Source organism: Bombus impatiens, unplaced genomic scaffold (genome assembly GCF_000188095.3).
Source record: "Bombus impatiens unplaced genomic scaffold, BIMP_2.2 scf_0481, whole genome shotgun sequence".
NCBI classification, from domain to species: domain Eukaryota; kingdom Metazoa; phylum Arthropoda; class Insecta; order Hymenoptera; family Apidae; genus Bombus; species Bombus impatiens.
In genome coordinates this window covers 396,326-408,296 of record NT_176900.1, presented here as the reverse complement: position 1 = coordinate 408,296, position 11,971 = coordinate 396,326, and the positions used below count along the sequence as shown (strand labels likewise).

General features: G+C 26.0%; 2 protein-coding genes across 8 annotated transcripts; both read right to left on the bottom strand.

The window, feature by feature from the left end:
• Positions 1–79: 79 nt before the first annotated feature.
• LOC100745219 (RILP-like protein homolog) lies at positions 80–3,120 on the bottom strand. 4 transcript variants are annotated; one of them, XM_012387688.3, is made up of 7 exons: positions 3,099–3,120; positions 1,943–2,293; positions 1,674–1,815; positions 1,460–1,587; positions 912–1,282; positions 696–794; positions 80–629 (listed from the first exon to the last, which is right to left on the bottom strand). In XM_012387688.3, the coding sequence occupies exons 2-7, from the start codon at positions 2,252–2,254 to the stop codon at positions 506–508; spliced, it is 1,176 nt and encodes a 391-aa protein (XP_012243111.1). In that variant the 5' UTR covers positions 2,255–2,293; positions 3,099–3,120; the 3' UTR covers positions 80–505. The 4 variants fall into 4 exon arrangements, with proteins under 4 accessions (XP_012243111.1, XP_003490939.1, XP_012243114.1 ...); XM_003490891.4 differs by lacking the exon at positions 3,099–3,120 and adding an exon at positions 2,732–3,068; XM_012387691.3 differs by lacking the exon at positions 3,099–3,120 and adding an exon at positions 2,732–3,068 and having other exon boundaries at positions 1,695–1,815.
• A 1,823-nt stretch (positions 3,121–4,943) lies between these two features.
• On the bottom strand, positions 4,944–11,954 carry LOC100744694 (UPF0518 protein AAEL005291). Of its 4 annotated transcripts, XM_012387680.3 has the most exons (13): positions 11,563–11,954; positions 11,193–11,404; positions 10,825–11,076; positions 10,586–10,736; positions 10,164–10,409; positions 9,414–9,461; positions 8,435–8,602; positions 7,047–8,324; positions 6,764–6,962; positions 6,632–6,643; positions 6,395–6,551; positions 6,091–6,256; positions 4,944–6,013 (listed from the first exon to the last, which is right to left on the bottom strand). In XM_012387680.3, the coding sequence occupies exons 1-12, from the start codon at positions 11,710–11,712 to the stop codon at positions 6,094–6,096; spliced, it is 3,036 nt and encodes a 1,011-aa protein (XP_012243103.1). In that variant the 5' UTR covers positions 11,713–11,954; the 3' UTR covers positions 4,944–6,013; positions 6,091–6,093. The 4 variants fall into 4 exon arrangements, with proteins under 4 accessions (XP_012243103.1, XP_012243102.1, XP_003490936.1 ...); XM_012387679.3 differs by lacking the exon at positions 4,944–6,013 and having other exon boundaries at positions 6,047–6,256; XM_003490888.4 differs by lacking the exons at positions 4,944–6,013; positions 6,632–6,643 and having other exon boundaries at positions 6,047–6,256.
• Positions 11,955–11,971: the final 17 nt, after the last annotated feature.

The window sequence follows — 11,971 nt, the reverse complement described above, 5'->3', positions numbered from 1 at the left end:
TGTTTTGTGTTAACTATAAATATATAATAAAGAAAAATGCTACTGCATCATTTTTATACAAGTTAAAGAGATTGTATAACTTTGTCTAGAATATTATATTTTATATCGTTACTTATATTATATGAAATATAATACCAATAGAAATAATAAGACACTACCATATGCATCATTATCAACATTTTTAACTTTGGAGGCACGTCAATTCAATTGTTAACATATATTTAAATATAGTTCGTTTTAGATTATTTTAATAATTGATAAATGCAATGTTGCACATATATGAATAATCGTGCTTTTGTCTAATTCTTTTTAATCACATATAATTAAATCTTCTTAGTTATTTAATAGTTGTAATTAATAACTCAAAAAAAATAAGTTACGTACTTTTAATTCATTAAACCAATTTAGATACCATTATTAGAATATAAAATACTATGAATAAACACAAAGACATTATGTTCAATAAATCTTCGTAGGATTTTAAAAATTATTCGTTGAAAAACCATTATATAGATTCATCATATGTACTGTTTCCAGAGAGAGCCATTTTTGATAAACTAGAAAGACTTCGACGTGGGCTACTACCAACTAAAAAACTACTGCTAGACTCTGAGAAAATTTTCCGGAAACTGGAAAGTAGACAATGTTATTAGTTATATTAGAATTCTTAAGTTTTTCATGTATGAGTTACTTACAATTTACGAATCCCAGATTCAGATGTTTTTTTCCATGGTGCATCATCTGGTTCATAGGGAAGAGGGCCTTGAACAGGAGCATCTTTATCATCCTCAACCCTATAATAATATCAAAGACAATATAATTTCTTAAATATTGTAATATTAAATTGTACTGAAAAAATCTTATTATAATTTACGGAGCAAGGCAAATTACTGTATATATGTGAAACGTACGTTTCAGGTTTTGGTCGATATAATTCTAGTTCATCTTCTAAATCTGATACTCTAGCTTTCAATTCATTTCGTTCATGTAAAATTTCTTTCAACTCGGCGGTAGTAAACCTTGGTCTGTCAGGATCATCCAGATCATATATAGCCTTATTTGTTAAATCTGGGCAACCCTGTAATTTACTTAGGTCTTCATTTTCTTTTTTTGCTAAACCAAGGCGGGCACGAAGATTTATCAATTCACGATTTTGATCTTGCAATTGGGCTAAGAAGTCTGCTCGTTCCTCTACTAAACCACGTGCTTGCATTTGGGCCTGACGCTGTTTCCGCTTTAATTCTCGACCGACAACTCCGAGTTTTTCAACCTGTGCTGTCAGCTGTATAAAACGGAACAATAATTTACAATAAAGTATATATTATTAGTATCTAAAAAAAAAGCAGAACAGATAATTAAGGAAATTATAAAGTATCAAACATATTACATTTACAAAAGCATTACTTAATCACAATTTATATTAGTCACAAATTACATACGAACATAAGTACCAATTTACATTTTCTATTTCTGTATTTTTTTGCAGCAGCTCTTTGTCTCTTCCTCGAATTTGGTCTCTTTGTTTGTCTATCATAGATCTTAAGTGCTGCAATACTGCAATATCAACTTCTTGACTAGCTGTAAAAGCTGGAAATATATTCATGTAACTAATAAGACATATATACAATAGAACATTTATAGCATCGTGTTAGTAGGAATAAGGTTGTTAGTACTTTGTTTACTGCTGTACTGACTATCACTACGTGATTCTTGCAGAGCCTCTGATAATCGTCTATTTTCTTCTTGTAACCTTGTAACCATTTCTACTAGGTCACGAGATTCTTGACGCCAATGTTCTTCAATTTGTTCCAGTTCCTATATAATAAATAAATGTTTCTGAATAAATAAGAAAACGAGCAAGTTCTAAATATTCATCTATCAAATACCTATGCATATGCATCTGTATATATGTGGAATTTATGAATTTTTTAAAATAAAATACCTTTTCAAATCTTTGCCTATCTTCAGCTTTTTCAATTTTATCACTTTCTAGTTGTGAAATCTTTGCTTGTAATTCTTGAACTGTAGTATTTTCACGTTCATTTTTGGTTGCAAGATTTTCCAATAATTCTAATGCATGTATTACTTTTGGCATAAGATTGGTCACAGAGTCTACTCCATATGAATCTATGAGTTTTTCACATTCTTTTCCTATTTCCGATGCAATATCATAAACATCTACAACGGATATGTCGGATACTACAGCATATTCCTCCATATTATGGGTTGTATAATTTCCCAAACAAAAAGGCATGAATACTTTTTATATCAAAGTATATTATATGTGAAGCTGCTGAAATATACAATAATATATTTTAACAGAAATTATGTCAATTATTAACTAATATTAGTTTTAATATATTAATACAATGATTAATTAATTTCAATATTACAATTATTTTTAAAAATTTCAATACCTCGAAATGTGTTACGATCAATTAGTGAAATTAAAAAAGATACAATGGAACGTAACAAAATATTAATATTAATATTAATTTAATATTATCATAATTTGCGTTCAATATAACACACTTTTATATTAATTTAGGCCTGGCGTTAAGAAATTTAAATAATATTCGTTATACAAAAATATAAACGATTAGAATATATACATCGATAACAATTAATGTGTCTGAAAGTACGAGATCATGTCGATTAAGCACAGTTGCAATCAGATTCTATTTAGCGCTATATGGCAGTACTGCAGAGGTTCCACTTTTAATATACGTACATGTACATATAGACGATTTTCATCACAAGCACCGTATGTATCTTTTCGAAGTAATAAATTGAAATAGAAGAAAAAATTAAAGAAGTTTGAAATCGACAATCTAGTGATTCTGGATTAAGCCTAGTCTTCTTTTTGGTACAGCGATTTTCGCAAACTGTATCTATCGGCGAGTGTTAATCAAAGCGATACAATGATTGGACATTTCCAATCGAACGCAACAGAATCGCTCAGTAGTTAAACATTTTCATAATAATATTTTCCCGAGAAACTATAACTCAAAAGTATTTACTTATATGTATTTTTGTATTATGAATATAATGTAATTTGAATAATGTAAAGCAAAATATCGATTAATTCCTTACCTTACATGTAAACTACATTGTTAATTTTGGATGCTCTGTTCTAAAAAAATAGTAGGATACTTGTATACATAACTATGTCAACAACAACAATATATATATATGTATATATGTTGAAATTTATAAGAATTTAAAAATTGTTTATAAAAAATTCCATATAAAATATTGAATGAATTGATTTTTATTACTCATCTTATTCTTCTTGCGATCTAATAATGATTAAGTATTTAAAAGATAGTTAAAACACAAAGTCATTTTTATTTACACTAAATACATGTATGTATGACAATTCATTTATTATTTAAAATAATAAAGTTAATTTTAAAATGTATTTATTCTTATATTATGTACTTTTAATGGGAGCATTTTATCATTATTGAATAAATATTAGTAATAGATAATAATAGTAACAATAATTAAAAACGAAAATTCTTGTTTTTATAGATTATTCAAAGATCTATTATTTCATATCCATTTTATCTTTTCAACGTTTTAAAAATATACGTATGTATATGAGAATTCTGTTTCATAGAAATTGTACTATATATTTATATATGTATATTTAATCTTTTGGTATCAGTTTTTATTAAAACATTTTCTATGTAATACAATAATATATATATATTTTATTTTATATTACAATTTCAGTGTACAGTCGTTGTGTAATAAAGATATTAGATTTTCAAAATTTGAACATATGTATATTAAGTTTTGTATAGCATATAAATTCTGACATTAGTAATATCTATCTTACCAAGCAAAAATCAATATATAACAAATGAAAGTTTTCTTGGTGACCACTATAAACTTGTAAATTATACAATTTATTATAACAAATTGTTTGTAACAACATATAACATCTTCAGTGCAGACAGAACAGAAATGCAAAAATATAAATTTAAATTGATTTTATCTATTTATAAAATAATTATAAAATATAGTTAAATTATTGTCATAATTTTTTTTATTAATATACTTTTAATATTAGCAACATAATTAAAAATGCAAAGATAAAGAATATTATAAACTTAAATATTTAAAATTATGCTATTGAAGTTATATATGCAATTCTGAATTATGAAAATTCTTGAATGATTATTATAAACTACTTTATTACGTAGATTTATTAACAAATTTAAACATAACAATGAACTAAATGATAAAATATTAAAAATATTACATTATATTATTTGCAATATGTTGGCAAGCATATAACATTGTTTGAAAATACTGCATGTTTTCAATAAAGGTACATAAGGTATGCTAATAATGAAATTTGCATTTAAACATTTCTTATGTAAGAAATTATTAAATTATTAATTTACTAATATTACAATGCTACAAATTCGATATTACTTGTAGTCATATAAAATAATATTATTCTACCATGCATTACATGCAAACATTTGAAGCACATTTGTTTAAACTGTTAATAATTTTTTATTAAATTAATATTCATTTAAATATTTGAAACAAAAATAAAACTAGAATACTTTAATAAAGTTCCAATAATCTAGTTTAATATCACATTGCAGTAAATATTTTATACTAAATATGAATTTTAAAATAATCAAAAAACATGTTAATTTTTAGTAATGAATAAAATACACATATAATAATATTTTAATCAGTGATCATGTTGCAATTTCATTGTCATTTAACTGTTTCTTAACTACCATAATTTTTTAATAATTGCACTCATATATTAATACTAATTTTAATGCTTGTTAACAAAAATTGAGCTGGAATAATTTTTGTATTTTAATAATTGAATTTTGATATATTTAATATTTTATAGTCATGCAGTAATATCACATTATTGCCAAGTATCAATAGTTCTTCAGTTATTAACATACATATTGTACTAATGTTTCACTTTAAATATTGCAAAAAATTTGATATTTGTATATTATAATTAATACAAAACTACATAATAAAATACTTTTTACTTTATATTTAACATTACGTTAGTGAAGTTAAAATATAGGATAAAATTATTACAAGATAGATGAATTGAATAGTGTTCAATTTACGCACAGTTTCATCTAGCAATATTTAAAAATTCATAATTTAAAATATATAAATTTCTATGTATATAATATTTTGTGCTACTAAACTTTCAAATCATATTTGTGGATATATATTACTCGGTAATTATGATTTTATAATTATATATTAAGTTAAGTACAATAAAAACAGGCTATGTAATTCTTACGTGTTGTTAGTCAATGTAAAATTCATAAGTATGCAAATATATTTTCCTTGTTGTTAAAATAAATTTGTCATAACAGTAATTTGATTTTTAAATTTTAAATACATTTGGAACAATTTCCAAAGTGTTGATTATATTATGTAGCGTATTAAAATAATAACTTGGCACTTTCCTCTGTTTATGTAAATATTTTTAACTATTTATGATCTTGGATTAATATACATATATTTAAATATAATTTCAAATAAATTGATTCGGTTTGTAGCATATGCAATAAAAAGTTATTAAATAGTTTAATAATGTAATATGTGTATATTGTATAGGAAATTGCTCTAAATGTCAGTCTTTATAAAAGATTCGGCCGATTTTGCTTAAATATTAATAATTAATATTCACGAAGGGCCTATTTTGAATAAAACTTCCTATATATTTTCTCTTAACACAATTTTCATATAACTAGTGATTAAAACGGATAACTTCAACAAAAATGTATAAATCTATAACTTTTTAAGCTAATCCCTAATTTGTCTATCTACATTTATAAAATGAAAAAGATACTATTATTTTCATATTTATAGCAATATTCTGTATAATATTTTTACATTCTCTTCAATAACTTTACATAAACATTTTAAATTCTATAATATGATGTATTATGTATAAGTCTAGCAGTGTGTGTATATGTATATCACATATTACTTTATTAAAACCCTGTAAGAAGGAAAGAATATTTTCAATAGTTACTATATTATTAACTGAATTTTAATTTGTGTGTTCAGTCGTCTTACATATTAAACTTTAAACTCCAGATTATTTGTAAGAGATATAATGGCATGTTCTTGTGTAATCGCAGCTAACTCTTTTAGCCACTCGTCTAATACAACTGCGCATAACACCACATTTTGTACTGGACTTACTTCATTTGGAGATTCCCAGGACGTTTTTGTATAATACCTAATCGATGAAAAATTTTATAGTATTATTATAATCTTTATAAAAGAAAGTTTGTATAATATTAGTTAAATTTGTAACATATCTTTTTAACAATTTTAACTAGTGAATCTATCAATGATATGATAATAAAATATTTACCGATATCCAGAACCATGTCCAATAGCTTCTAATTGATTTTCAGATATACCAGTTGATTGATTAACAGTATTGTTTAAACTACTTGGACCAGAACTGCCACTTGATCTTCTAAGCATTTGTGTAAAAGATGATGTTAAACTCCATCTCTTATTTTCACCTAAAACGTAATTTGTTTGAATATAATATATAAATAATATTTATATATTATTTATATTTGTAAGCAATTATTATACCTACATCGTTTGAACACTTCCGGGAGTGCATGGCAATTATAAGCAATAATATAATATTTATGTATACTTATATATTGCATCAATAAAATATATTAGTGAAGTATAAATAATATTTGAATAATCAGAAAAATTATACCTCTTGAAAATGGTTCCCCACTCAAAGAATTTCTTTTAGTGGATACAGAATGAGCAGCAGCTTCTAATGCATTTTTTCTTGCATTTACTAATTTATCCTCGCGGTTAATTAAAAAGAGTCGCGCTTGTTCGACCAATATATCTATACTATTGTGTTGTGAAAGAAATTGATCTATTTTATGTTTTAAAGATGCAAGTACCTGATGAAAAATGAAGTTTTTTTTATAATCTTATACACTATTTGTGAATATGTACATAATAAAAATATGTATATAATTACAAACCTGAAAAAGTGATCTAATACTAGGTTGAAATACTAGAGAATGATTTAAGAGAAATGATTGTAACAAAGGTTGTGGATATATTGCTAATCTGCTGATAAGACCAGTTAGATGTAAATTAACATATAAATTATTACTTGTCATACATTCGAGTTTTCGTAAAAGAACATCCAAAAATATACCGACATTCGGTTGTCCATTAAATACATCTTGACGGTAATTTTCTTTACTTTGTTTATTCGCTGTTAATTCTTCTGGTGCAATTGAACTTGATTCTATGATGCTATGAAGAGATAATATACCTTGTTCTTTGTTTGATTCAATTTCTATTTCGTCGTGTTCGCTTATTCGATCTTCGCTAGGCTCATTATCTGGAGTTGACTGCGATGAACCTTTAAATGCGAAGCTTTCATAGCCGCTACTTTCCCCTAACGATAAAAGTGAATTCATGGTGGTGTTTGAATCGTCATTACTGCTATCAAATTCCTTTTTATCTATTAATGACATTTCTTTAACAGAATCTGATATTCCAATATCTTCGTTTAACAATTCAGCAATATCTGCATCTAATTTTGCTTGTTCTTCTAATGATAACTCTATACCTGTTGCCACAAGGGATTCTATTTTTAACTCTTTCTCTATTGTATTTAAATCCTTCCCATCTAGCAAAGATATGTTAACTAGCATGTTATCTATTGATGAGGTTTCAATAATTTCATTAAAAACCGTTGGTTGCTTTGCTATCTCTAATGATAAAGCTTTATTTGTTTCAGTTTTCTTCTGAGATTGATCTAATAATGTATTGTCATCTATTAAAGTAGTCGCACTGCTTGTAGTACTATCTTTTGGTAATTCTCCATTGTATTGATATGACCAAGTAGAACAAGCAATTCGGCAAGCTCTTATTTTTTGTCGAGCGTCACATAAATAAGCATGATAATTTCCATAAAGGCTGTCTGATAATCTGACGCCATAATTTATAGATGCTGGCAATGACTTCAAAGATTCAGATGTAGCATTTGAATATTTTTCATATGTTGTATTGTTAGGTAAAGAATTGAATTGAGAATTTATAGATGCAAATGGCGAGCAACAACTTGGTGTCAAAGACAAAAACTTTTCAGCTGCACGTCCAAAAGGATCTATATCTCTTAATCTTCTACGTTGGGAAAGCATTACATGAGAACAAGGACTTAATGCACCCAGACATAATTCTAGCATAATGTCTTCACAATTTAAATTAACCAAAGTTTCAAATAGTCCCAATGTTACTATACATAACTAAAACAAGGAATTGAAAAATTTTTATGATCTTTTATTACTTATTATACTTACTAAGAGTTATTAACATTGTCATCTTTTGTAATATGTAATAAAAATAAAATATATACCCGTGACCTAGAAGATATCCTTTGAATAAGGCTATCCAGTATTCTGCATTCATCATAATTATCTTCGAGTAAAAATCTAACAAACGAACGTAAGAGACCAGGTTCAGTTACAGAACGAAGAAATAAATCAAAATAAGCTGTGGCTGCAACTAATTCATCCACTGTTGTCTGTAATATTAGAAAATTACTTACCTATAATTTTGCATATATATATATATATATATATACTTTATCATAATTTAACTAAAAATTAAATAATAATTTTAAACAATTAACGATTAATAATCTTTAAGAACTTTTTAAAATGTGTGTGTCATTAAGAATTTATAATTCATGAATAAGCAATTATTAATAAAACTGCTACAATTCTATTTGATATGTCTAGATTTTAATATTCAAATTTTATTTTGTGGTAAAAGAAGGATATTAGCATTTATAGATAAACATTATCTAAAACACACAAAAACTTCAAAAATAGTTAAACAAACTCACACTAATATTAATTTAAAATAGTTTCAAACTACATATTTTTATTAGGAAAACAAATAAAGCATAAAGCATAAAACATGAAACAAAGACAGAAAACAAAAGCATAAAAAGCATAATATATTTAAATTTGAGAAATTTAATCACTGTAATTTGGAAAATTTATGTATAAAAAATATAAATTTTATGAATAAGATATATTTCAAGTATTTTATGTAAAGTCATTAAACATAAGGTTTTAGGTATACTTTATAATATAATTCATATGGTTTATAAGTCGTTTATAAAAGCTTTATATATTAAATGTTTATTGTAACTATTTGTAAGTATAGAATGTCAGTAAAAGCTTAAGCCTGCACTAATATTATATTATTATCTATATAATAAAAATCACATAATATTAAGAAGGTATTAAAACTTTCTAGAAGTATTAAAACTAATATTAAGAAAATTGAACAAGTTTACTACACTAACTGCAGTGTTTTGTACTAACCCAATGTTCTTGTGCATCTAGCTGTTTTATGGTCAAACCAACAGAATCCTGAGCACCATAAACATGTCACCGGATAGCCACCAACAACCATATCATAACATAAATGATTCGAACTTTATATTAGCATTATTATTAATACTTAATTAGTATTAGGTATTAATATTTACATTTACCATCACCACATTGACAATGTTATATGCATTTAATAACATATCTATATGTACCTATAAGAATCTATTAAACAGGAAATATTAATAAACTTTACGTACAATTCCAATTACCAATTATTATGCATTTAATGTTTTTAAATAACTAAGCAGGATATTAAAATAAGATGAAATAATTGAAATCATTATAAAATTGAGTAAAACCAGGAAAAAGTCATGTCATTAGCATATTTCAATATTTAAAAAAAATTAATTTATGAAAAAGAGAGAGGAAGTATTGTATATATGTATGTTTAATAATAACAATTTACTAACCATATTCTATTTTCAAATAAACAAGTTGCAAGTACCTTCTTTCACCACACATACATGTAAAGTAAGAAAGATATTGCAATATATTATAAACAAAAAAGGTATGCAATAATTATCTATTATAATCATAAAATAAATACACATATTTAAATTTCTAATATAAGTTTATAAGCCATTTGCAGAATGATGCATTTCATCTAAATTAAAATGTAAGCAGATGTTTTCATTTTAAATAAATAATAAGATATATATGTGTGTATATTATATTCACCTGTAACAAAGCTGGTCCCATTACAGGTACCAAAAAGCCATGATATAAAAATTCAAGTAACTGTTTTTGTACCAAAGGATGTGCAACTTGTGCAACAGCATTACAAAAGTCTAAAGAATTCATTAAGTGCATCAATGCTGGTAAATCATTAACATCATCTGGTGTTAACCGATGCCAATCATCTGTTTCAATATCTAATTTCCTTGGTAACAATGAATATAGCCCGCTTAACCCTGTAGCTAATACCTAATTATTAAATAAATAAAAACTTCATTAGTACTTAGGTACATAACAATATAGCATATGAATACATAATAATTATAAATTATGTTTATGTGAAACTTGTCGCAATTAGTACTATCTCTTACTAGTCATTATTTTCTTTTTTTACATAAATTTAATTTATTACAAAGATTACATACAGGACATATATTAGAATGATCAGCAATGTAGACGCCAACTTCATCATTTTTTTTTGAGAGAGACATACAGAGTAACATGGAATCACGTGCTTGTTGTCCTACTCCACCTTCTCTGTGCACATATGGTATCAGTAATGTAAAAATAATAAATCTAGAAAAATTAACGTATATCATTAAATATACATTATGCAATATACGCATAATGTTGTGTAGAAATATGTTTGAAATATTCTACTAACTTGTTTTTTCCTATTGCTGTTGGATGAAAAAATAAGTCAAGTAATGCCATGTTTTGCATCAAAGCAACACATAATTGATTTAATAACACTACTAATTTTTCTTCTACTTCTAATGGCATAATATCATTTGCACAATCTTCAAGTAATCGTAACAATGGTCTGGCAACTGGTTCATGGGCAAGAAGAGTACCACTATGTGATACTAAAAGTTCATATAGTTTTAATTGTTCTAAACGAACAGCATTATTAAATCTGCAAAATTACATACGATACAACATACAATACATATATTATAACATACAATATTATTTGTATATTAATAATGTGAAAACACAAATTTTTATCATTTTTAATCAAAGGACTTCTACCTTCCACTATGTTTATTCCAATCGTAAAGTTTAACAAGGAGGTTTTCACTTAATAAATGCTCCAAACAAGGAGAGTGTGTTGCTGTTGTAGATTGTCGATAGTTATTGTAAAAGTTAAAATCACGTAATTCTAAAACTAAAAGAGTTACCATCTGATCTACATGATTAACAACTCCAAGAACATCATCTTGATTACATATTCCTTTCGGCGGCTGTACAAATATAATAAAAAACTTAATTACAATCCTTTCTAATTTATTACCATAATATCAAAAAGCGGAAAATACTACAGTTACAAAAATCGTTTGAAAAACTTTCGAATCTTTACTTTTTTTAACTATAAATGCTATGCTTTAAAAATTGAACTTACAGATGTGCGTAAAATGATTTCGTACGCTTGTTGCCAATGTTTACAAAAACTGTCATAGCATGCTGACGGGTCAGCATCTTTTGGCGGAGAATCTCTTGAACGTTGCTTAGTGAAACTAGTTCTCAAGGGGCTACTTCGTAACCAGCTCATTTTTTCGGTCTATATTTTATTTACTTCCACGTTCATCAGAAACCTGATTTCACGCATCCTTTCTCTTCGAAATCTCTCATATTACTAACTGGCATAAAAATAAAGTATTCGTCTATCTTCCTCAGTTTCGACTAACCAAGTTTTTCTGTCAAAATTGTCCTACTTATTGAGATAATCGCCCATCTACGCAGCAAGGACACAGTGATAATACAAACTGCATATTTATTGTGCGACTTGCGCATTACAAATACTTTGCTAA